The sequence below is a fragment of the Oncorhynchus tshawytscha genome, linkage group LG14 (genome assembly GCF_018296145.1).
Source record: "Oncorhynchus tshawytscha isolate Ot180627B linkage group LG14, Otsh_v2.0, whole genome shotgun sequence".
NCBI classification, from domain to species: Eukaryota; Metazoa; Chordata; class Actinopteri; order Salmoniformes; family Salmonidae; genus Oncorhynchus; species Oncorhynchus tshawytscha.
This window is the reverse complement of record NC_056442.1, coordinates 18,607,396-18,634,039: the sequence shown is the minus strand read 5'-3', so window position 1 is coordinate 18,634,039 and position 26,644 is coordinate 18,607,396. Positions and strand designations below refer to the sequence as shown.

Here is a 26,644-nt window from a genome sequence, read left to right as displayed (position 1 = left end):
GTTAACTCCAATGCTTCCCACAGTTGTGTCAAGTTGGCTGGATGTCCTTTTAATGGTGGACCATTCTAGCTACACACGGAAAACTGTTGAGCATGAAAAACCCAGCAGCGTTGCAGTTCTTAAAACACTGAACGGTGCGCCTGGCACCTACTACCATACCCCATTCAAAGGCACTTAAATCTTTTGTCTTGCCCATTAACCCTCTGAAGGTCACACATACATAATCCATGTCTCAATTGTCTCAAGGCTTAAAAAACCTTCTTTAACCTGTCTCCTCCCCTTCATCCACACTGATTGAAGTGGATTTAACAAGTGACATCAATAAGGGATCATAGATTTCACCTGGATTCACCTGGTCAGTCTGTCATGGAAAGAGCAGGTGTTCCTAATGTTTTGTACACTCAATCAGCATGTAGATTTTTTTTAGGAACAAACAATTTAGTGTACAGATTATTGTATGGAACAATATAGAAATGTTTTTGAGAAAGATAATTCGAAAATATAATTTTATTCAGTAAATGTGTTTATTGGTTTCTTTTATTTTTTTTAATAAGAGATGAAAGTGCAATGAATTGAAGGTTATTTATTGATGTAAAAATTTAAATGTACAGATTTTAAGGTTGTGTCATTAGATTTGAGGTTGGGTCGCGAGAAATTCTCTGGGAAAAAAACAAGGTCCCCAGACATTCTGGCGGAAAAAATGGATTCCCCGCTGAAAAAGTTTGAATACCACTGTTCTAAAGAGATCTTTTGCACTTGTGGCCTGCTGGCTCAAGAGATATAGATGAAGGCATTATGAAAATAGACAACAGTTCTTTCTCCAGTCTCAGATCCTCATTGACCCAACCTAAGCGATCTGCTTATCCGTTTCATTATCATAATTGTAAAAATGTACGGCCTAGGTTTTTCAGCCGCGTACACTAAGGCAGGAGAACGCATATACTATGGGGAATGTTTGACTGACGCTGCCTTGAAAAGCAATTTTAGAGATGAATGATATCAACTAAATAGTGGATTCAATTCAAATGCTGAAAGAGTCCATCCAGATTTTAGATTGGATGTGACAAATACAAATGAACCTAACATACCTGGATGCCTCCAATCAAATACTTTGTCAAGATGGCCTGGTTTCAGGCACTCTTGACATATGAGTGGCACACCCCTTGGGCATTGTCAAGGAGACGGATCCATCAAAGCCTAATGTTGACAGACAGGCCATAGTTGTTCACTGTCGCCCACTCATTTTAGTCCATTTAGTAGAAAAGCACAGCCAAAACAGCAAATCTCAAGGACACCACCAGCAACTTATAAAACATCCAGGAAATGAATAACATTATATGCTACATCGATGAATTTGCGATATGGTACACTGAATAAATCAACTTGAATGAACACACGGAGAAAGAACAGCTTTGCTCCACAAATCAAATCTGGCCTTGATTTCATTACTAGGGTCGTATTCATTAGGGCATGTGATGGAAAACACTTCCATTTTATTTTTGCTAAGTTTCTGATTGGACAAGTTCAAGTAGGCCCTCCCCGTTTCACCCCTTTTTGTTCAGTTTGGTGCCTAATTAATACGACTCAGATCTTGCAATGAGGGTCTCTGTTGATGGTTAGAGGGACAGCTTACCCCAAAATTGAAGTTTGTAAGCATTGGGAAATCAGTAGGCCTATACCCAATTATTCCCATTAATTTAGGCTCCATATAATTTTTTGCAATGCATATTGCAGAATTTACAAAACAGATGGTGATCCAGGAAAAAATGTCACATAAAAGTCTTCAAACCCCTCATACATATGAAAGCGTAAGACAATGTTTCATTTTGGGTGGAGTCTTTAAAAATCAAAGTAAAATTCCTGTAAAAACATTTACGGGAGCATTCAGTTTTAATTGGTTCTGGAATGTGTTGAATTCTTCCCCAATGCCACCATCTCAGTATGACTAGCTCTGCAGTGTGACTATCTGCATTGCCTGTGTGTACTGTGTATGTAGTGTCTGTGTGTGTGTGCGCGCACATGCCTTTGTGCCTGCATGTGTGAGTGTGTGCATTCCTGTGCGCGTGCATGAGTGTATGGTGCACGCCGCAGAGAGTGGGTCTGGGTCATGTCAAGGCAATAGTGCAGCACGAAGACGAGAGAGTGTTGAACAGATGGAATAGAGAGCACAAATTGGGAATAGTGAACCCATATCAATCACTTACAGTATATGGGATTCATATGAGACTGTATACCACAGTGGGCAATGGGAAGAAACTCAAAATGTGGTATGTTGTGGTATCTAGTGTTAATGACCCGTGATCTGGGGGCAATATCAAGAGACAGGTCCCACACATGAGCAAAGGGAATGAATGATGACTATTTCTGATTACATTGGGGTTCTTTGTGTCTCTGGGCAAATTGTTTGAACGGGAAACTCATTCTCCCCTCCAATCATCAGCATCACACTTGCTGACATGCATTGCTGTCTTTCAGAAATACATCTAAAACATATTTTTGTATAGAATATAATCACTATTATAAAACAAGTCATTATGTTTGTTTTTATCTTCGGTTCTCTTTGTCGTCTCAAGGCCGTGATGCCCATCGTTCAAGATCAGCTTCTTTTTTTGGCACTTTCACACACAAAAATAAGTATTCAAAGAATGATGCTGCATTGGAAGTATTTTTCTATGTGTTCTCTGTTTGTAGCTCTGAAAAGGCAATAATGTACACACTCAGGAAAAGAAAAAATCGTATCGTCTCAGAGAACAATAGAATGGTAACAATATGATCAATGTCAAGAACACAACAAAAGGAGAAATAATTTAAAAACAGATCAACAATTAGCACAATGAGTGACAGAAAATACTGCATAGTACAAATGCCCCATAACCTGTGTCCTTCACATCCTAGACAGGGCATGGGGCCTTCGAGACAGACAGCCCATACAGAGAGGTTGTGTCCCCTCTCACGGACTTCCTCTGGTAGTCTCTATGGATATGTCCAATGGCAGTTCCATCTCTAAGCCCAGGGCATCATTGCAGAGCTCAAAGATCCCTTCCACGGGGGACGTGCTTAAAATATCCACAGCCAAAGCCATCGCCCCAGCCGCTGTCCTCCAACATCAAACGCACCAGGACCAAAGCAGCTCCTACCACATGACGTTCCCATGATGCTCCCTGTTGCCCCTGTGGAGGGGTGCCTACTGGGTACAGTAGTACAGTGGGTGTGTGGTGGTCTAGGTAGGTAAAGGGGTTGTCTAGGTCAAGGGGGTGCTTCCTTGTTATTCGGGTTCGCTACTGTTGGTCGTTTTCTCCCACTCTATGCTCTCCTCGCTGTGAGTCGGCGAGGCCCCGTGGCTGGGGCCGCCCCCGGGACGCACGCCGCGCAGCCCCTGGAAGCGCCGGCACTCAGGGCAGATGCGGATGTGGCTGCAGCCCCGCGCCACCAGAGCTGCCTCCTGCGCCAGTCTGTGGGAGAAGGGCTCGGAGAGGGGCAGGCCGGCGGCAGCGCCACACAGCTTGCCATTGCTCAAGCTGACAGCAGCAGCCCGCGCCCGGCGCTCCTCCAGGGGTAGGGGGCGAGGACGGAGCATGGTCGTCCCCCGCCGACGCCTCAGCTGTAGGCTGTCCCGGCACAGGACGATCCCCTGGAGCTCCCGTAGCATCTCCTCACACACCGACAGCTGCAACACACACAGGGAGAGAGGCCGGGAGATCTCACTGACACACTGCAAGATCAGAGACTGACGGGCAAGCTGAATTTAAAAAAAAAAGTTATTTGGGTAATAGACATAATACAACAAAATGTACAATGTGGACCCAGACGATATCACTTGAAAGCATGAATTAAAATGCTTGTTTCCAAAGTGGTCCTCCGACTGACAGACACCATGTAGGACAGACAACAGCTACACAAATAGGATAGAGTGGGATGTACTGGGCATTTTAGTCTGACAATATCTAACAAAAAGAGCTTAAGATTAAGTTTGTTGGGAAAATATCACAACAACCTAGGGGTTTCAAGGAAAAATAGACAACTGTACAACATTCTATATGGTACTTGATGGTTAAATACTGACATTGCAAAATTATTCATCCCCCTTAGCGTTTTTCCTATTTTGATGCATTACAACCTGTAATTTAAATGGATTTTTATTTGGATTACACAAAATAGTCCAAATTGGTGAAGTGAAATAAAAAAATTTAAAAAACGGAGAAGTGGTGGGTGCATATGTATTCAGCCCCTTTTGCTATGAAGCCCCTAAATAAGATCTGGTGCAACCAATTACCTTCGGAAGTCACACAATTAGCTAAATTAAGTCCACCTGTGTGCAATCTGTCACATGATCTCCGAAAATATACACCTGTTCTGAAAGGCCCCAGAGTCTGCAACACCACTAAGCAAGGGGCACCACCAAGCAAGCGGCACCATGAATATAAAGGAGTTCTCCAAACAGGTCAGGGACAAAGATCAGGGTTGGGTTATAAAAAAATATCAAAAACTTTGAACATCCCACGGAGCACCATTAAATCCATTATTAAAAAATTAAAAGTATATGGCACCACAACAAACCTGCCAAGAGGGCCGCCGGGGAGATTGGAGTATCTTGGAGTATCCACAGGGGAGATTGGAGTATCTGTCCATAGGACCACTTTAAGCCGTACACTACACAGAGCTGGGTTTTACGGATGAGTGGCCAGAGAAAAGCCATTGCTTAATTAAAGAAAAAAATAAGCAAACATGTTTGGTGTTCGCCAAAAGGCATGTGGGAGACTCCCCAAACATATGGAAGAAGGTACTCTGGTCAGATGAGACAAAAATGTAGCTTTTTGGCCATCAAGGAAATTGCTATTTCTGACACAAACCCAACACCTCTCATCACCCCGAGAACACCATCCCCACAGTTAAGCATGGTGGTGGCAGCATCATGCTGTGGGGATGTTTTTTCATTGGCAGCGACTTAGACACCGGTCAGAATTGAAGGAATGATGGATGGCATTAAATACAGGTAAATCCTTGAGGGAAACCTGTTTCAGTCTTCCAGAGATTTGAGACTGGGATGGAGGTTCACCTTCTAGCAGGACAATGACCCTAAGCATACTGCTAAAGCAACACTCGAGTGGTTTAAGGGGAAACATTTAAATGTCTTGGAATGGCCTAGTCAAAGCCCAGACCTCAATCCAATTGAGTATCTGTGGTATGACTGAAATATTGCTGTACACCAGTGGAACCCATCCAACTTGAAGGAGCTGGAGCAGATTTGCCTTTAAGAATCTGCAAAAATCCCAATGGCTAGATGTTCCAAGCTTATAGAGACATACCCCAAGAAACTTGCAGATGTAATTGCTGCAAAATGTGGCTCTACAAAGTATTGACTTTTGGGGAGTGAATAGTTATGCACGCTCAAGTTCAGTTTTTTTGTCTTATTTGTTGTTTGTTTCACAAGAAAAAATATTTTGCATCTTCAAAGTGGTAGGCATGTTGTGTACATCAAATGATACAACCCCCCCAAAAATCAAATTTAATTCCAGGTTGTAAGGCAACAAAATAAGAAAAATGCCAAGGGGGTGAATACTTTCGCAAGCCACTGTATATTCAAAAGTATGTGGACACACATTCAAATGAGTGGATTTAGCAATTTCAGCCACAGACATGCAATCTCCATAGACAAACATTGGCAGTAGAATGGCCTTACTGAAGCGCTCAGTGACTTTTAACGTGGCACTGTCATAGGATGCCACCTTTCCAAGTCAGTTCGTCAAATGTATGCCCTGCTAGAGCTACCCCTGTCAACTGTAAATGCTGTTATTGTTAAGTGGAAACATCTAGGAGCAACAACGGCCCAGCCGCGAAGTGGTAGGCCACACAAGCTCACAGAACGGGACCGCCGAGTGAAAGTAGTGTGTAAGAATCGTCTGTCCTTGGTTGCAACACTCACGACCGAGTTCCAAATTGCCTCTGGAAGCACAGTCAGCACAATAACAGTTCGTCAGGAGCTTCATGAAATAGGCTTCCATGGCTGAGCAGCCGCACGCAAGACTAAGATCACCATGTGCAATGCCAAGTGTCGGCTGGAGTAGTGTAAAGCTCACCACCATTGGATTCTGAAGCAGTGGAAATGCGTTCTACGAAGTCATGAATCACTCTTCACCATCTGGCAGTCTGACGGACAAATCTGGGTTTGGCGGATGCCAGGAGATGGCTACCTGACCCAATGCATAATGCTGACTGTAAAGTTTGGTGGAGGAGGAATAATGGTCTGGGCCTGCTTTTCATACGTTGGGCTATGCCCCTTAGTTGAATGAAAGAAAGTCCCTGCAGCAATGTTCCAACATCTAGTGGAAAGCCTTCCCAGAAGAGTGGTGGCTGTTATAGCAGCAAAGTGGGGACCAACTCCATATTAATGCCCACGATTTTGGAAAGAGATGTTCGACGAGCAGGTGTCCACATACTTTTGGTAATGTAGTGTTTTCCTTTCGCATTCTTATATATAATATGAAATTATTGTGAAATACTGGTTACATTATACATTTTGCCATTCTCATCCTCGTAACATAAGACAAATCCCTGCCCTGCATTTCCCTTATTGCGTTAAATGTGTGTGCTGGTTTGCCCGTCTCTTCTCTGTCTTCCTCTCCCAATGATATCACACAGTGACAGTGTGGAATAGACGAAGACAGGGCAAGGAGAACAGACATGATAATCCACACAGTACATCTTTCTAACTGTGTTGGCCATGGCATCTCCCTTTGTGCAATGTAATAGAAGGGAACAAGCTTACAGAGGCATTGCGTGGGCTATGAGCCATGCCATTATAACTGACAAAAATCAAACAAGCCATTCCAGATACGCACTTAGATAGATAGCTTGTGCGCACACACACTAATTTGATTGTTTCCTAGTCCCCCCAAAAAATAAGTCAGGTGGCATGGGCTTTTCTGTACACAGGCTGGTTTATTTAGATATATCTTTTTTATATCACAGTGTTGTATCGGGAACAATTGAAAACAGTCATATTTCGTAAAGAAAAACATCACAGAAAAATACAGCAGAAACTGAAATTAAATCATTTCCAAACCATGAAACTACGTCTCGTTCAAAAATGAATTCAAAGCGGGCTGATTTGAGGTTGTTCAAGAACAAAAGCACAGCATTTACAGTCACATTCACTACCAGTGGAGACAGCTGAGGTCTACTACATAAAGGCATGCAGATAGATAGTGTATGTGAGGTATTATCTTTGGCAGAGGTCTCAGAGGCAAATAAAAGGAATGGCGCACACTTGGCAAGGGGCTGGCAGGGATAGGAAGCTATGTGCTTCACCCTGTGGGAGGCAGCATAGTGGGGCTCGTGGGGCTTGCTGCTTCTGGAGTTGAGCTGGGTCTGGGAGAAGAGCGCATCAGGGCGGGGAGAGGGAGACAAAGCAGATGCAGGTAAAATAGCCCTCTCTCACCTCTGTTCCGGGCGTCTGCCGCAGAAACCACATAAACTCCAGCACCGCCATGAAGATGGCCACCAGGAGACCGCACACCAGCACCACGAAGATACCGCCTATGTTTTCCATGCCTAGTCCTGGGAGGGAGGGAGAGAGGGAGGGAGAGAGACAGAGAGAAAGAAAGAAAGAGAGAGAGGGAAAGAGATTCAAAAAAATAAAAACCCAGAAATACCTTATTTAGATAAGTATTCAGTCCCTTTGCTATGAGACCCGAAACTGAGCTCTGGTGCATTCTGGTTCCATTGATCATCCTTGAGATTTTTCTACAACTTGGAGTCCACCTGTGGTAAATTCAATTGATTGGACATTATTTGGAAAGGCATCACACCTGTCTATATAAGTTCCCACAATTGACAGTGCATGTCAGAGCAAAAACCAAGTCATGAGGTCAAAGGAATTGTCCGTAGAGCTCCGAGACAGGATTATGTCGAGGCACAGATCTGGGAAGGGGTACCAAAACATGTCTGCAGCATTGTAGGTCCCTAACAACACAGTGGCCTTAATCATTCCTAAATGGAAGAAGTTTGGAACCACCAAGACTCTTCCTAGAGCTGGCTGCTCGGACAAACTGAGCAATCGGGGGAGAATGGGCTTGGTCAGGGAGGTAACCAAGAACCCAATGGTCACTCTGACAGAGTATCACAGTTCCTCTGTGGAGATGGGAGAACCTTCCAGAAGGACAGCCATCTCTGCAGCACTCCACCAATCAGGCCCAGATGTGCAGCAATGCTCCCCATCAAACCTGACAGAGCTTGAGAGAATCTGCAGAGATTGGGAGAAACTCCCCAAATACAGGTTTGCCAAGCTTGGACCGTCATACCTAAGAAGACTCGAGGCTGTAATCGCTGCCAAAGGTGCTTCAACAAAGTACTGAGTAAAGGGCCTGCATACTTACAGTATCAGACAAAAGTTTACTACTCATTCAAGGGTTTTTCTTTATTTTACTATTTTCTACATTGTAAAATAATTAGTGAAGACATCAAAACTATGAAACAACACATATGGAATCATGTATAAATGCAAAAGTGTTAATCTAATCAAATTATTCAAAGTAGCCACCCTTTGCCTTGATGACAGCTTTGCACACTCTTGGCATTCTCTCAACCAGCTTCATGAGGTAGACATCTGGAACTTATTTCAATTAAGGACACCAATAATAAGAAGAGACTTGCTTATGCCAATAAACATGAGCAATGGACATTAGACCGGTGGAAATCTGTCCTTTGGTCAGATGAGTCCAATTTTAAGATTTTTGGTTCCAACCTCCATGTCTTTGTGAGACGCAGAGTAGGTGAACGAATGATCTCCACATGTGTGGTTCCCACCATGAAGCATGGAGGAGGAGTGATGGTGTGGGGGTGATTTATTTCAATTCACTTAACCAGCATGGCTACCACAGCATTCTGCAGTGATACGCCATCCAATCTGGTTTGCGCTTTGAAAGGCTATCATTTGTTTTTCAACAGAACAATAACCCAACACACCTCCAGGCTGTGTATGGCCTATTTGACCAAGAAGAAGAGTGATGGAGTGCTGCAGCAGATGACCTGGCCTCTACAATCACCTGACCTCGACCCAATTGAGATGGTTTGGGATGAGTTGGACAGCAGAGTGAAGGAAAAGCAGCCAACAAGTGCTCAGCATATGTGGGAACTCCTTCGAGACTGTTGGAAAAGCACTCCAGGTGAAGCTGGTTGAGAGAATGCCAAGAGTGTACAAAGCTGTCATCAAGGCAAATGGTGGCTACTTTGAGGAATCTAACATCTAAAATCTATTTTGATTTGTTTAACACTTTTTTGGTTACTACATGATTCCATATTTGTTATTTCATAGTTTTGATGTCTTCACTATTATTCTGAAATTTAGAAAAAAAGTAAAAATAAAGAAAAATCCTTAAATGGGTAGGTGTGTCCAAAATTTTGACTGGTATTGTATGTAAATGTGATATTTCATTTTTTTTTGTTTTGCTTTGTCATTATGGGCTATTGTGTGTAGATTGAGCGGGGAAAAAACAATTTAATCTATTTAAGAATAAGGCTGTAACGTAACAAAATGTGGAAAAAGTCAAGGGCTCTTGAATACTTTCCCAAATGCACTGTATATACACACACATGCCCATGCCCCCACACACACATACACACTTTATTTGAATCCAATCAAATTGACAAAAAATGGATCCAAACATTTCAAAGGTCCCTGTATGTATGGCACTCAAGGGTACAGAAAGCACCTCCTCCAGACAGTGAGGCTGCCCACGACAGCTGAAACAAAGCAGTACCTAGCCAATTGCTGTGCCCTAGTTTTTGTCAGGCCCACAATCTGGAGGCCACGCACTGCAATCCTGTGTACGTGACTGCCAAATATCAGCGCCACCACCTTGCACCTACACCCGAGTCTGTCCATGCGTGCCATGAGGGGCTGGGATTTAAGCACGCACGCACACACGCCCACACATCACAGTCAGCATCACAGTGACCCTGACACTTAACCAGTCTAAATAGGGTGAGTAAGATGAAAGGGGGAGGACAAGGGGGAAGGATGGATGGCTAGAGAGAGAATGAAAGATGGAGGGGTAAAGGCACCTTTGGCACGGTGATCCTCCTCCTTTGGACACTTGCCACCATCCCACCATTTCCTCTTCAAGATCTCTAGACGGTTGTCTTCTTGCAGCTTGAGGATGGCAAGGTCAAACTCATCCCGGTACACTGACCCTGAGGAGGAACAGCCGAATGCACAGAGGGTCACAGCCCTGCAAAGACCATCTCGTCAATGAGTGAACATATATTTCAATTCCTGGAATGTTTCCTGTAGCATGTGTTTTTATGCATTATGATGAGTGCAGTTTACAAGAAGTGCTAGTCTATATATGTGAGTGCGTAAACGTAACCTTCCTATGACCTATGATTTGCATATCCCACACTGTATTCTGAGGCAGTGTTTCTCAAATTGAATAAATACTGGTAAGTGGTAAGGCTAGGGGTTTCCAAGGACCGGTTTGGGTAACACTTTTCAAGGACAAAGACCAACGCATTTGTTGGTTTGACTTTGAACAATGAAATATAGATTATTCAAGCAAACTCCAGTCCATACCAAGAGTGGCTTTAAATAATTTCACTCATTCCAGTTTGCTCCACTTTTCATGGACTTTGAAACCGAGGTAGTGACAGTATTTCCTTTTCATAAACACTGCAGTAAGGACAGCGAACAGAGAAAACCCATACATTTGGCAAAAAGATGCCCGCTACAGTTAGCGTCGTGTAAATTATGTCTCTTCTCTTACCCACTGCAATGCCGATGTATCCAACAGGCCTATCCAGGTGAGGTTACAATTGATACTCTCTCCTCCTGCCCACCCACCCCTCCATCCCCTTCCCACCACTTACCCACTGGCATGCCGATGCCATAGCCCTTGGTGTCCAGCAAACCTCCTATCTGGGTGAGGTTACAGTTGCGCTGCCGGTAGTACTCGTTCATGGTGCTCTCTAGCAGGTAGGCATAGTTGGAGTTGACCACGCGGGCAATGCCCTCCTCCGTGCTCTTCACAAACACACTGGGCTGCTTGGAGTGCATGAAATTCCACATGCGCTGGTACGTCTGGTAGCGCGAGTTCTATGATATAGGGGGACATGTCATAGAAGCACGGTCAGATTTCAATTGTTCAATTCTTTATTTAACCTTTATTTAACTAGGCAAGTCGGCTAAATAGTCACTTATTTACAATGACGGCCTACTCCAGCCAAATCGCTGGGCCAATTGTGCTCCGCCGTTATGGGACTCCCAATCACAGCCGGATGTGATACAGCCTGGATTCAAACCAGGTACTATAGTGACACCTCTTGCACTGAGATGCAGTACCTTAGACTGCTGTGCCACTCGGGAGCCCAATATGGTCTGATCTGAGGGCTGAGGGCATGCTTTGAGCTCTGGAGCACAGAAGAGGCCTCATAGGAATCTAAAGGAGGGAGAGGAGCTCCCTCTCTCTCTGATTCTCTCTCTTTCTGTCTTTGTCTCTGTCTTTCTCTCTTGGTCCCTCTCTCTGTCTTTCTCCGTCTCTCTCTGTCTTTCTCTCCCCCTCTCTCTTTCTCTTTGACAGGTGAAACCCTGCTTTGTGGCCAACTACATAGACAGACAGGGAAAGTCAGCAGCTGACCCACACTGCCTATCTCTCCAGGTGCAGCACTGAGCTTTCCTTCAGGGGGAAGAGGATATTGACAATCAGACAGGAAACAGATAAGTCATGGTCAGTGGAGATGGAGAGGGGGACAGACAGTGAGGTGACAGGGTCTAAGATAAGATCAGTGACAGGTCATCTATTATGGTGGAGGGGGCCGTGTGTGTGGTATGTGTGTGCGTGTCCATGTGTGTGTGCCCTTCACCTGGAAGAAGGTCATGGTGGAGCCCCCGTGCATGGTGCCGTACTCGATGGCCGTCTGGTCAGCCAGGTCGTCCACTGACTCAATGGGCACCTCCATCCTCTGGACAGTGAGGAAGGCAGCCAGGTTGGCCGTGTAGGACGAGATGATGATCAGGGTGAACGCCCACCTGGAGGGACAGCGGGAGCAGCAGTCAGACGTACCGACTGGGACCACCTCAGAGGTAGAGTATCAGCTATAGACTCACACAGACTACCTCAGAGGTAGAGTATCAGCTAGAGACTCACACAGACAACCTCAGAGGTACAGTATCAGGTATAGACTCACACAGACTACCCCAGTGTCTACCAGGTATAATGTGCCTTCTGTCACCCTGAAGATGGCACTGTGACGCTGAAACGTTGGTGTTTTCTTACCCAATAAATGAATGTGAGGTTATACATATACAGTGTGCTACTCTTTGTTTTTATAGCTTACCAGGTATAGACTCACACACAGACTACCTCGGCGGCACGGTATCAGGTATAGTATCAGACTCTGCGTTTTCCATGACCACGTGACCTGAATAGGAAATACCCAGGGCCAAGATGGCAGGCTAATTGGAGCAGCGGCACACAAATTATATGATCAAAATGTTACTTTGATATCCCTGAAACAGCAGTAGAGAGGTCAAGGCCACGGGCTACAAGTACGGTTCAGGTCTGCAAGGTAGTGTGGAAGCTTCAGGACGGATACATATGCAGTATGCATACAAGTGTCTAAGTGTGACTGAGTGAGTACACTATTACCCTTTTCCACACTACTGCGCCAAACCGAGCGGTACCTTGGTAATACATCCACCATAGTTGCTGGAACTGTGCTGGGAAGGACAAAGTGAGAATCATTTTTTATTGTACTCACCATACTCCACTGACGCAGCGCGTGGAGAGGGCGCGGGGGGCGATGGTGGACCCCTGCTGCATGAACCCCCCCACGGGGAACCAGAAACTGTTGCCCAGAGAGTATTGGTTGATGAGGAGGTTACAGCGCCCCTTCAAGCAGGGGTGGGGGTTGTACCACTCGTAGGGGGTGAGTCTAAACAGACACGCAGACACACAGACACACAGACATGAACGCAGGCACACAGTGAGAGAAATTAGAGGGGGGGAAACAACAAGTGAAACAGTCAGCGAAGTACAAAGTAATCTTGAATCCCATGAGGGGGTGTAACGTGGTTTTCAGTCCCCCTGGGGCAGCTGGTATACACTCCCATACACATGCTGCAGTCTGCTGTGAGCAGACCATTGAGCTGCCATGACAGCTTCCGGTATATTACTGTGTTTGTAGGATGATCCAAGGTCTAAAAACCTGTAATTAATTTAAAGCATGCTTCGACCACAGGCAAATCTTCAAGGGGAAAACATAATGCAGAGCGGTACAAGGGTAACACTGTATTTAGCCCCCTTCAACATACAAATGAGTAAAGAATAATTGACCTTTGGCAACCCCTCCTCTCAGAATGTCTCATTACAGCTGTTGTCGCTGTCACTTTTCAGTGGGAGGTTGTTTTCTTGTATTGTTGCTTTTTAAATGTACCAAATGTTTCTTTCAGGTACAGTCACATGACATCAACATGTAATCAAAATGGTTCCACTTCCATCAACTTGAGAATGGTGTCCCCCCCACACTCTTTTTTTCACAGAAATGAAATTACTTATTTACACAATAAATACATACCGGTACATACATTATGACATCAAGGGGTTGCTGCCTACTACCAAATAATCTCTCCTTCCTCCTGAAGTGTGCACTTGTTCACTACTCCATGGGCTATAGGGAATTCCCATATACCAGTCATTTCCTTTCAAATCCATGAACAAGTGCACAACTCGGGAGAAAGGAGAGACGATTGGGACGCAACACATAGTGCAGAGTTGTACTGTATACGACACGTCAGTTCCTCCAAAGCACCAGCAGATGTCAATGTGGAGCTGAGATGAGTTGGAGGACGCACCTGGCAACCAGAAAGAGCACACAGCTGACTGCCAGGTAGGCTAGCAGCATGAAGAGCCACACCCCAGGGGAGAAAGGGTCTAGGAAGGAGAAGTAGCCAGGTCTGCGCCCCTACAACACGTGCACACACACACGAGAGAGAGAGAGAGAGAGAGGTGGTTAGCTGCATTACATATACACAGATACGCCCTAAACCAATACATCTGTATGACCAAGGGTTCCTGTGTTTTCTCGGACTGAGACTCCGAGACATGGAGCTATATGCCTCAGGTCTAGATTTACTACTGGGAGATTTATCAGCCTGAGTTTTGTATAGAGCTAATTCATACTGCTTAATTATCTGGCACCGATGGACATTGTCCACAAAATGAAACCAATTATGTCTGAAATAGAGCTGTGGGAAAATGCATGGTTGAAATTGACCGCAGAAGGCCAGCGCAGTAGCTAGGGGCAATTACATTATCTTCAATGGAGATGGAGAAACTCAAAGCAGTCCAGTCCATCAAAGACAAGAACTGTAAGGAAGGACCTGGTGTTTTTAGGGGCAACAGCACAGCTATGTAGGTTATCGGATTAACTATAAGTGATCAAACAGCTTATTGTAAGAGTAGGCCTATTCTTATGACATATTCTTAACACAGTGAGGCCACATTTGATATGCAACATGCATCATCAATTCACCAAAACGACAATCCCTTGATAATAAGCCATACAACATGCATCCAATACAAATGCCCCCCCATCATTCTAAATGATGAATTAATGCGTAATTAGGCCTGGATGAGGCCGGATATTCATTAATGTGTCTGTAATCACTCCCATATTAGTGTAATTGAGCAACATAGGAGTGGAGCTGGAGATTTCTAATTACAGTAGGGAGAATTAGGACTGTCTGAAGAGCCTAATGCTACCAGCTGATGGTGGCCTGCCTTCTGAAAATGATCCATTTATGGTGCCAGCATCAATGTATTCTCTGATAAGGGACTCTGTAATGGTACTCAAACTGGTCAGAGGCCATTATAGTGTCAGAGAGAGTCTTGAAACGAGAAAGGGTAGTGTGTGTGAATCTTCTTCGAGGATGTGACCGCCAGGTTCAAACCCGGGTCCCCTAAGACAAGACTGTCTTAGCCCACTGAGTTAACGCCGAGGCATTGTAAAACCACCTCCGTTACAAAGGCAGGACGTACAGTAAAACGTCATGCCTATAACAGCGCAATGCAGCGACAACTCCTGCAAAATAAGAAACCACATGGCAAAAAGTAACTAGGTGAGGGTTGTGCTGACACGATCCAATCTGGTGCCAAGTGAAGTGAGCGTTTTGTTTACAGCGCTACTCCATTTAATTCCCTGTTTAGTTGCCACTAAGAGACCATTAAGAAAGAGCAGAGCTGTTGAGGAAGCAGCACAACACCAGCAGATGGTGTAGTGAAAAGATCAGAGAGAGAGAGAGAGAGGGAGGGATGGAGGGGGAGGAGAGAGAGAGAGGAGAGGGATGGAGAGAGGGATGGATGGAGGAGGGGATGGATGGAGGGGGAGAGAGAGAGAGAGGGAGGGATGGAGAGAGAGGGATGGATGGAGGGGGAGAGAGAGAGAGAGGGAGGGATGGAGAGAGAGAGGACATGCTGTTCACTAATCTCTACTGTGATATGAATGTTTAAGGAGGTAGAGAGGGCATTGGGCTGTGTGATATACAATAACACTATGAAGTGAGCTCAACTTTCAAGAAGTAACGTTGGTACACAAGAACAAAAACATAGCCACACCTGAAGTAATGGAAACAGTTGCCTAGGAGAATCAAAAATGAAAGACCAGAGTCAAAGAGACTGACAAAGCGAAGGTCTGTGTGACCAAACTATAGTTTTATGATGTTACACCTTGAAAGTGATACAGTAGTGTGTTTGTATTCTCTTGGCATTCCTATCAAGTATGGCTCGGCCAATCATTCTATTTACTTGTGTAAAGCCACTGAGCATTTTCTCCTCTCATCCTGTATCAACAGTAGCTCATTCTCTGTGGCCCTCCAGACATCTCAGCAAAGCAGTGCTAAAACCCTTTCACAAGCAGCTCAACCGGGCAGTTGAGCTAATGTTGACAACCAATTCTACATTCAATTAAACGTATTCATTTTGTTTGGCATATTCTTTTAGTTTAAGGAACATGCAGTTTTCATTATCGGACTGAAACACCCATTCAAATATGGCTGAAAACCAGGAAGTGAATGTGAGCAAAATCGAACATCATTTACTACAATTTTTTTTGTGTTAATTATGTGCACAATGGGAAATTACAAGGGTGTAAAATGTTGCTGACCTCTAAAACACCATTTAAGAATGATACTAAGATATTGTTGTTTTCCAATTTTCTGCTCTACCAGGCAGTTGAGTTGCCCATTGCTTTAAGTCAAAGCTAGTGATAATGGATTATAGACAAATATTATGAGACTTTGTCTGTGCAAATACAGAAATCCTTTCATACCTATATCATTATTTACTGTCTGCCTGTTATCTTCAATATGTTTCACAATATCATTCAGTACATGTCATTTTACTGGTATTCTAAACATATAAACTGTAAATGTGTGAATTTACATGAATTTGAATATTCATATTTTGACACAAATATGTATATAAAGTCAATTAATGTATCATCTTTTTATGATGTAAAAAGTCTATGCAAATTCTAAGACAAATTGAATTTACTCTAATGTTTGCTATGCATTATTTATTGAAGTTTATGTCATGCAAACAAAAATTTGCAATTCATGGCCTCCTATTGAGGCTAAATACACATCTTTTGCAGAGCAATACTTTTCCTGATATTTTTTTCTTGGTGTGCCAGTGAAAGGGTTAAGTTGTTAACATGTTATTGTGTGTGTGTGTGTACTGGGTACTGGGTGATGGAGGGAGGGAGGTAGGTAGGGTTTATTTCTTCTCAAATAGGAGAGAGAGCCCCCTCATGCTGTCAGGAAGCTCTCTGAGGTGCCAGTCATCCGCACTGATCTGTAGTCAAGGTGGGCATCACGACCGGTGAAGGCAGCTACGAGCACAACGGGGATTTTTTGGGTAAAACTTTACTTGAAGCCTGCACGTATACTGGTTTATTACTTGTTATATGCAAGTATGCGCCTATGATTTATTAAGGGGATTAATAATATGTAATTTTTTCCCCCAGGACTGTTACCACTTGACTACGGGCTCTGCACTGTACAACAGGTCTCTGACTGTATTCATGGCTGTATCCACGCATGCATGGCACTCTGACTGGATAGGAAGGTCTTTATTGGACATGAGCCTTTATAGAGTGTAATTATCATCATCATCCCATCAAATGGAGAACCGGGGGAGGCGCCGGTTGTGACAACTGCCTCATTGCCCATGTTGGTTTTACAAGCATATCCAAACAATCAGAAATGAAGCGTTATACAAACCCCTCTCCCCGTGGGCTCCACTTTGTGTTAAGTGGGATATAAGACCTTTAGCACGGAGTTTCTAAACCCAGAGGCGCAACATCGCGAGACTTCCCGGGAACGCTTAGGAAGCAGACCAGGCTGGGGTTTGAGAAGCCAATGAGAGAAGTGAAAACTTCATCCTTAGTTGTTACATTTCTCAAAATCTAATGGCACAACCTAAGATTCGAGCCAATGTCTTAAGTAGTTGAACTTGTTATTACTCCAACCTCGTGAAAGTGAGAAACTGACACGTTTTCATTTTTGTCAAAAACAACTTTATATCAAAGGAATGCCTTTTGATTTGACGGCCAGAACAAGTGCAGTTTGAAACGGGACGACTGTTAGACCCGATGACGTGTTTCTGCGTGTGAGCTTAGCTAGCCAATGTCCACATGACAAATGTCCACATGACAATGTCCACAAGTGTGATCGGGGATTTCTATTGGAGAAGCAGTTTCTTCCTATCTTCATACTGTACTGTCTTTGCCTTTAGTGAGTGAGGTCACGTTCAAGGATTTCACCAACATATCTTCCTCCCTCCCCTTATTGTCATTCCCCACGCATTCAACCTGGGAGGGAGGTGTGACTGCACTACAGAAACACACGGCGTGAAGGAGAGTAACCCGTTTTTTTTTCAAACACCAGCCCCCTTGAGAGATGCATGCCTATTTGTGATCCGCCACTCACATCGCTGTTATTACGGTCTCTGTGACTACGGAGGTGGAGGTGTTCTGTTTATGTGGTGAGGGGGTGGGGGGCTGCTGATTGGCCTGCCGTCCCAGATTCCCTCAGTGCTCTCTCTCGCAGGATGTCTGGGGCAGCTGAGAGGGAGAGGGCAGGCGGGGAAGATGGAGGTTGGGGTGAGATTGGAGGGGGACAGACACACACAATCAGGATCCCAGTGCCACACTCCCACAGGGCAGCTTGTGACACCACTCCCCTCTATACCAACCCTCTAATTAACTTGTGGGTCTAATTAGGTTTCTAATCTCCATACGCAACCCTCAATACTCTTTCTCTCTCTCTTCATTTCTCTCTTTTGATCTCTCTGTCTGTTTCTGCCTTTACTACTACTACTAGGAAGGAGGGACTGGTGGAAAGATGTGCTCAGAACATAGAAGTAGGGGATTATGAGAAAGGGTGTTTGATGAAACAAGTGTACAGATTGGTGGAGTGGTCCGTCTCGGAGTATACTCCAACATGAAGGACTTGAAGGGTAATGAAAAGAGGACCATCCCAAAACACTTTATAAAACCAGTTCATCAAGATAAGCAAAAAGAGATTAAGAACACACACACACACACACACACACACACACACACACACACACACACACACACAGTTGGGGTGCACTGTGGACAGAAAGAGATTAAACAGTAGTAGGCAGGGCCAAACTAACGCATTTGGAGCCCCGCGACATCTACCTCCAGGGGCACATGCATGCCCATTCGGTAATCCGGCCCTGGTATTAGGCCAATTCTACAGCCATGCAGCAGGTAATTAAACCTCAACGGGCTTCTCTATTTTTCTCCATTTTCCATTGTTATTGACCAGGCTGAGAATTTCAATTAAAGTCTGAAATAAGTAGCGGGGCCCTTGTAGAAATCACAGCATCAGAAATCAATAGCTAGTGGATTAAACCTAAACAAGTGCAGTCACAGAAATTCTAATATTGAATGGTGGCGCTGGATCCTGTAGAGACCTAAGAGATTGCCAAGGGGCGCTGGGAGGGAGTGAGTCCTGGGTAGAGAGATGAAGAGAGAAGGAGACACCAGGGACAGGTACTGTGTAAAGACTCCAGACAGATAGACAGAGAGTCAAGAGTGAAATCAGTGCAGCAGACTCTCACTCTTTGTAGTTCGTTTCTTCCGCCCTTCACTCCTGACCTTAAGCAGTCGAGGCTCCACATCTCTCTCTGCCAGTTACCTTACGCATGCTCTTCATCCCATCCCTCTATCCTTCCCCCCCCCGTCCCTCTTGTCTGTGCCCGCCTGGTTAGGACAGTGGGAGTGTGTGTGTCAATATTGAGCTGCAATGTGTGCGGGCTTCTCCTTTCCTCCTCCACTCCGCGTCAGCTCGCAGGAACACACCAATGAGCACGTTCCAACGCGTCAGCAGCAGCAGCAGCAGCCGCCTGCCGCAGAGGTGATATGGCAGCCCACTTAACACTGCACCTGCTGCAATTGATTCAGTCAACCAACTGTTGGTCCAATGGAGCCTTTCTCCTGGCAGCTGCACCTATTAGCACCAAGGAAAGGGGAGGGACGCAGACGGGGGGGCAGGGAGGACAGGGGCGGCTGTGAGTAAACGCTCTACTGGGACGCCACATTAATGTTTTTACACGCCGCCGCTTGGTCCAAAGCGGCTCCATCCGGCCGGTGGCCAGCGGAGAGACCAGTGTGTCAGCTTAGGTTTGGGGGAAGGCCTTTGATTAATGGTTGGCTGGTGTTAAAACACAGAGACAATCGTATTGAATTTCCACAACTGTTGCCTGGGTCTTGTTCTATACGCAGGGGTCAGGGCTATTATTGGTGCGAATTAGATCCCAGTCACAAACAGAGAAGAAGTGGGAATGGGAATGAAAGAAGTCCATTTATCAGGTTGATTCACACCCGCATATCACGGAGCAGAGCACACCATCTGTTACTCTGGCAGAGGTAGAGAGAGGAGAGGGATGTAGTGGGAGGAGGAGAAGGGGCTGAACGGGCGCAGACAGACAGAGGCTGATGATTGGTCGCTAGCTGTTTGTAGGGTTCAGGGGTCAGCCAGGTTGTTTTGTAGGGGTCGGAGAGGTCAGAGGTTAGTCTTACCAAGTGCACACGGTACATGATGCTGATTCCCAGAGTCATAAAAGGCTTGGAGAAATCGATAACCTTCTCCCTCTCTGCGGTGATGGTGAGCCCCGCTACGGCCAGGTCCGCTTTCTGGAATAGACACGCACACACACACCACCCATTCAGATATGCACAGATAGGTACATCTACAGTAACAAAGGTTGGGTTGTGGTGGTGGAAAATGCATGGAAAGTTAAATGAAATAGTAAGTAGGCTACTGGTGTAATTCCACTCCTACTGTGCTGCCATTGTTGTCCGTGACGCCTAGTCTGCCAGCAGTGTGTAGCATCATTGGCTTTGTGTCTGAAACCTGACTCATGCAGGGCACCAGGGAGAACAGAGTGTAGAACAGAGGGGTGGGGGATACATCCCAAATTAAACCCTATTCACTATGTAGTGCACTACTTCTGAGCAGGATCCAGTGCACTATATAGGGAATAGGGTGCCAATGTTCTTTTCAAGCTGGCGAAGAGCAGATTGTTATGACAAATCACTTGACACAGCAGCCAGTTAGCCAGCTAGGCTGAGCCAGCCAGCCAGTGCTACTCGGCATGGTAGGGCTGTGAAGGTGGCTGCTCGATCCCAGTATTCATCCGACACTGCAAAGTGCATCTGCAAGAGATTTTCATCTCCCCAGGACCCAGTGCAACCCTTCGCTGCTCTTTGTCCTTTGCAGTTGGAAAATAAGAGGATTGTCAGAGCTCAACTCTAAATGAGAGGAGAGCCTGCCTGCTTACAGCCTGCCTGCTTACAGTGTCAGTCCAAGTGAGTATCCCACTGTTAACTTGGCTAGAAGGCTCTGTTCAAAAGAATCAGTGGAAATATTTTGCTCTGATAGCATACCCATCATCAGTTAGGGCCATGCCATCATTGGCACAGTGCACGTTGACACACTAAATAAAACAAGCAAACAACTTTGGACCAATCAAGAAGAAGAACTTTGAGATACAGTGTATAGACAGTACTGTAGTATAGCTGTAGGCAGAGATCATTTGTAGAGAGACAAGCAGAAGGTTTAGCGTCAAGGCTAGCACTAGGTCTTGTTATGTGGTAATGTACACTGTCAGGTGGGTATCATACCCCTTTCACTAGAGAGAGCGAGAGCGAGAGCGAGAGAGTGAGAGTGGTGGCTTTTCACACGAGCTTCACACGAGCTTCACTCTGTTTGAGTACAGGTCCCTGGAGGAGTTGACCAATCCTGTCCAGAATAACTTGAACAGCGAAAAAGTTCTGGAAGGCTTTTTAGTGGTTGTGGTCTGAATGAACGCGCAAAACCAAGCATTTAGCCAACCCCCAGCCAGCCCGAAAGCAACAACAAAAAGTATCTCAGCAAAAAAACTCAACAAAAGAAAGAAGTCACTCCATATTAATGCACCTATTGAATATTAATATTGATTACTGGAAGCTAACAGCTATTGAAAAGTGTGTGGAGAGAGAGAGAAAGCACACAGTATTAAGTCAGCTTTTAAATAATGCATCGTTGTATTCTTTCCCCATGCCACCACACTTGTTTCCACTTTCGCTCAATCATAAGATGGTGCCCTGGAAAAAAGCGAGATAGGAAAAGAAAATCAAAGCCGTCCCTACGGCTGCTGAATAATGCATTGAGTTAGAGGTTCCCCACTGTACGTGGCATTTCATCTTCCCGGTAGGACTTTGCCTCCGTCTCTATGGCTACTTAAAGTAAAGCCCCCATCCCCAGCTTGCAAATGAAGCCTGTGGAAAGCTTGTCCATACATTCTCTTCTCTCAGCGTTCGCTCTACTTTTCTGTGTTAATTCAGTCAGCCGCTATAGGCTAGCTACAGTACAATCTCTCTTCCTTCTCCTCCTCCTCTTCTAACCCCGCCAACTATAACCCAGCCATCCACTAACCCTCTCCTTTCCAGTCTGGGGGTCTTTCCAGAGAGTGGAGCTCAGAGGCCCCACACCTTCCTGCGCTGTCTCCCCTCGACCTTCCCCGACATTCCTTGGTACTCTGTAGCAGCTACTCTGTAGTCTGTATTGTGTAAGGTGCAATTAGACCAAGTTGAGACCTCCTCAAGGTCCCCAAATCAGAACCAACTTGCAGGGGGACAAATGGAGACAATAATACGAGTAGGCATTCCTTTCATTTCCTTAATGGCTTTGCCTTCCATTAGCCTATAGCGAATTAAGACACATAACTTATTAAGGGCTCCCTCACCACCTCCTCAACCCTTCCACTCTATTCCCAGTATGCGTGAACATCTACAAAAAACACTGGTCAGTGCAACCACACTCTAAGACCAGCAATATAGACCTTTCATTCACAAACAAAATGGTTCAGATGGTTTAGCAGACTGGTTAGCTGGGCCCTTTTAAAGACATGTCTGTGTTGTTTGCTCAAGGGTGACTGGGGCTAATTGAGATTCATTAGGACAGATGAGCTGTATCCGAGTTCGAAGGGTGAACAGAACACAGCCATGGTTGCATCCCAAATGGCACCATGGTCAAAAGTAGTGCACTATAAAGGGAATTGGGCGCCGTTTGGGATGCAGGCCCAAGACTCTGTGTCATCTGTTTCAGGCATTATCTGGACTAATTAACAGCCTTGCACCTCCTGTACATCCTTGTTCTATTCCTTCTCCTCCATCTTTTATCTTTTCTCCTCCTCCTCCTCCTCCTCCGCATCATCATCCTCACATCTCTGCATGGTTACATCCCCTTACTGTAGGATGCTCTCAATGTGAAAACATCAATCAATAGCTTTGGGCACTACTTTTCTGGATCACATCACTGGGGACATGTTTTACTACGAGACACTCAGCCTATCACATATCAGATTAAATATTTTGACCCTGGAGTCTATGGAGACTATGCCTGCACACATAATACTATGCCGGCACATATAATACCCACATATAGGCCCCATACACACTAAAGTTATACAACTGATGCCATGTATTTGGCATAACGGTTGTCATACAACAGAGAGCTTTTCTGTCAAAAATAATTACACAAGCATTGTGGCGACAGCGCACAACGGTTGTGGACACATTTCTGTGATGACAAACTCTCCATTGTATCATGAACATACAGTATTAGTTGTATCACATCCACGGTGTCAAATCAGTTGTATAACCTGTGCTTGAGAGGGCCACTGGATGTTTGTAGGATGTTATTGGTTTGTTAGGGCTGATTTGGCAGTAATGGCTGTAAATTCATGAATAACATTTGATTAAAGGGTTGATGAATTAGGCTATAGTTCGAGTGGCATTATGCTGTGAAGTGGTAGAAGGGGGTAAATGGTAGGTAGATGGGTGGCGATGGAAGTGCCCAGAGTTTTTCCTGGTCAAGTCATATGGTCAAAGAAAATCCTGTTTACTACAGGAAGCTGTTGCCCTTACCCTTGAGATGAGCTCTCCCACCATGCCCGTCCAGGTACCGTTGGTCCCAGATACCCCGTACACCCCGTCCCCCACCAGATTGATACAGTACTTGAACTTCAAGATGTCCGCCAGCTCCTTCAGCATGTCCACACAGAAGCCCTCATAGCGCTCGTTCCCTTCCATCTCCTGGTGGTTCGGTCGTAGCATCACGTAAGGGTTCTCCTGCGAATGGACACAGATGTAGCAGAGCACATGTAGAATACCATGATACTGTGACGACCCAACACCTAGCGACCTCGGACCTCTTAGCGTAACGGTTAAGGTGTTGGCTTGACTGTCACTGGATCTGAGTTTGAGTCCCGGTTGGAGTTTCCCCCCGAATTCACAACAATAAACATATCATAGTATAGTACAGCATAACCTAGTGTAGCATAACATCATCTCAACCTTGACAACTTACCCTTTTTTGAGGTCAAGTTGAAATTAGCATATTGTATGTCTCGACAGTAGACACTATCTCACCAGAGGTCATTTGTTTTAAAGAGGAGCCAATAAGAATATATCTAGGCAACAATTAACTTCACCACCGTACTTGACATGGGAACAAAAACACTCAGGCACCTGCTACTGTCCTGTCTCTGACTGGCACCACCGACTGTTTTAAAACTCGCTCTTTCTTAAAGTTTGTTCCTAATTTATGATACATTTTTTCATAATGTTGAGCAAGCAGCTCAATGATTTAAATTTGGGGGGTTAAGAGAGATTTATCAACCAATCTTTGGGCAGCATAAAAAGGGGTTCACATCCTATGCCAGCCACCTTAGCTAAAAGACTAAATTTTATTTTTATTTTTTTATTTTTTATTTTATTTCACCTTTATTTAACCAGGTAGGCCAGTTGAGAACAAGTTCTCATTTGCAACTGCGACCTGGCCAAGATAAAGCATAGCAGTGTGAGCAGACAACACAGAGTTACACATGGAATAAACAATTAACAAGTCAATAACACAGTAGAAAACAAAGGGGGGAGTCTATATACAATGTGTGCAAAAGGCATGAGGAGGTAGGCGAATAATTACAATTTTGCAGATTAACACTGGAGTGATAAATGATCAGATGGTCATGTACAGGTAGAGATATTGGTGTGCAAAAGAGCAAGTAAATAAATAAAAACAGTATGGGGATGAGGTAGGTGAAAATGGGTGGGCTATTTACCAATAGATTATGTACAGCAGCAGCGATCGGTTAGCTGCTCAGATAGCTGATGTTTGAAGTTGGTGAGGGAGATAAAAGTCTTCAACTTCAGCGATTTTTGCAATTCGTTCCAGTCACAGGCAGCAGAGTACTGGAACGAAAGGCGGCCATTGTGGCTACTGTTTTTGAAGAATGCTTTAATAAAGCATGTATCAAATCTCGAATGCTGTCCTGTGAGGATCACAATGGGTCAGATCAGCTTGGCAATGATTGACAATAACCAGACCTTCTCTCACTGACAGAAGAGGGGAGGAGAGAGCTGGTGTGGGGGTTTTGACACCTCACACACACCCTGTCATAAATTGGCGAAAGTATTGGCGAAAGGAATGTCCTTTGTTAACATACTGTTTCCCGCCAAAACTTTAACACGGTCAAACGTGAATACTGGAACAATAATTCTAACATAAGAATGTGGGGAATGGTCAGAGGGGAGCTATAGAAAATGAAAGTCATATTGGTTTTCATTTTGTGACGTCATAAAAAAATGTATGGACGAAATACTGTAACTTGGAAAGTAAAGTGGTTTAAATGCTGATTCTCAGAGACCAGGAGCTACATGTTTGATATGGTTGGAACTTTGAACCTCAACACGAGGTGAAGAAATAAACTCACCTTCCTTTAGAGCAGAGAGACAGCGAGCTGCAGCTCATGTCCATTGTGGTCAGAATCCTGAATACCAACACGAGGGGGAAAACAAGCTCCCCTCTCAGCCAATAACTGAGACAGCTGATTAGCTGTCTTCACTCAAATATCTAGAAATTCTAAGTGAGACTATCCTACTACGCTCATGACCAATGGCAACTGTCGACACGGCTGGCGAGCTATCTTCCAGAGTGAATAACAGTACAAGATGGGAAAGGGGAAACCCTTTTCGGACAATCAGAGACATACAGCTTGCCGCTGAAACACCAACAACCTTCCTAAGGAGGGCTGGTTCTGATAGAGATAAACGTTGAAAAAAGGCACTCACACGTAAACACATTCATGATTTTTTATTCCAAACGGTTCGTGTGCGAACTATATGATTACTGTGAGAATAGTTCTAAAATATATTGACGATAAGTGTATTTTTCTCTCTCTTGCTCCCCATCTCTGTTGTAACAAGCCATCATATTGTGTCAGTCCACTAGGGACCTTTGTCTCATGTAAAGGGTATATGTTTATTCTGTGTTATTATTTAGTTAGCTAATAAATAAATATTTAAACCTATTCATGGAGTGCTGAATCATGAGTACGGCTTGGGCTTTTGCAGATGCAATGAGGTTATGACTGTTCAGAATGATGATATGATAAGAGGTAATGATTAATAAGATGACTGTTTATTGATGTAATTTATTCCTTATAGAGTTTAATTCAGGAGATGCTAACTCTTTAAACAACCTCTTCAGTGGTGCCCAAAATCCTAATGAGTTAATTGTTACATGATTAATTTAAATCGGGTAACAATTAAACATAGTTAGTTGATTAAATAAATAACAATTATCAGATTAATGAAAGTAAGTCATGACAATTCACTGTGGTGTTTTTACGGACTGAATACTGTAGTATTTACCATTTACTATAGTATAAATACGGTAGTAAAAAAGGAGTAGTATATACTGTGGCGTACCACAGACTAGCCACCAGGGGGAAACTCATCGAGGCCTGGTGACAGACGGAGTCTACATCACGCGGCGATGGCTCCCTCTGCTGGACGTGCCAGGTCTTGACGGGCCCTCCTTGCCAGGACTAATTGGGACTGATTGAGATTGGTGAGTAATCAAGGGGCTGATTGCTCACCAACCGTACGAGTCCCATAAAGCTACCAGAAGGGTAGCACAGAGGGGTTTTTCTCATGGAGAGAGGTTCCTTCCGTATAGTCTTCCTCACGGTCAGCAAAAAAATTAATAGAATCCCCCAAAGGAGACAGCAATACC

The 26,644-nt window shown here is 44.6% G+C and overlaps 1 protein-coding gene across 2 annotated transcripts in view; it reads right to left on the bottom strand.

The window, feature by feature from the left end:
- Positions 1-310: 310 nt before the first annotated feature.
- Positions 311-26,644, bottom strand: part of LOC112266722 (glutamate receptor ionotropic, kainate 4-like) — a 393,963-nt gene continuing 367,629 nt past the window's right edge. For both annotated transcript variants that reach the window (XM_024444450.2, XM_024444451.2), the window contains 9 exons: positions 23,494-23,697; positions 20,104-20,217; positions 13,847-13,956; positions 12,754-12,927; positions 11,857-12,022; positions 10,864-11,089; positions 10,063-10,191; positions 7,439-7,557; positions 311-3,667 (listed from right to left, as the gene is read on the bottom strand). In XM_024444450.2, coding sequence (XP_024300218.1) covers positions 3,266-3,667; positions 7,439-7,557; positions 10,063-10,191; positions 10,864-11,089; positions 11,857-12,022; positions 12,754-12,927; positions 13,847-13,956; positions 20,104-20,217; positions 23,494-23,697 — 1,644 coding nt within the window. In that variant the 3' untranslated portion in view covers positions 311-3,265. The remainder of the gene's footprint in view (positions 3,668-7,438; positions 7,558-10,062; positions 10,192-10,863; positions 11,090-11,856; positions 12,023-12,753; positions 12,928-13,846; positions 13,957-20,103; positions 20,218-23,493; positions 23,698-26,644) is intronic.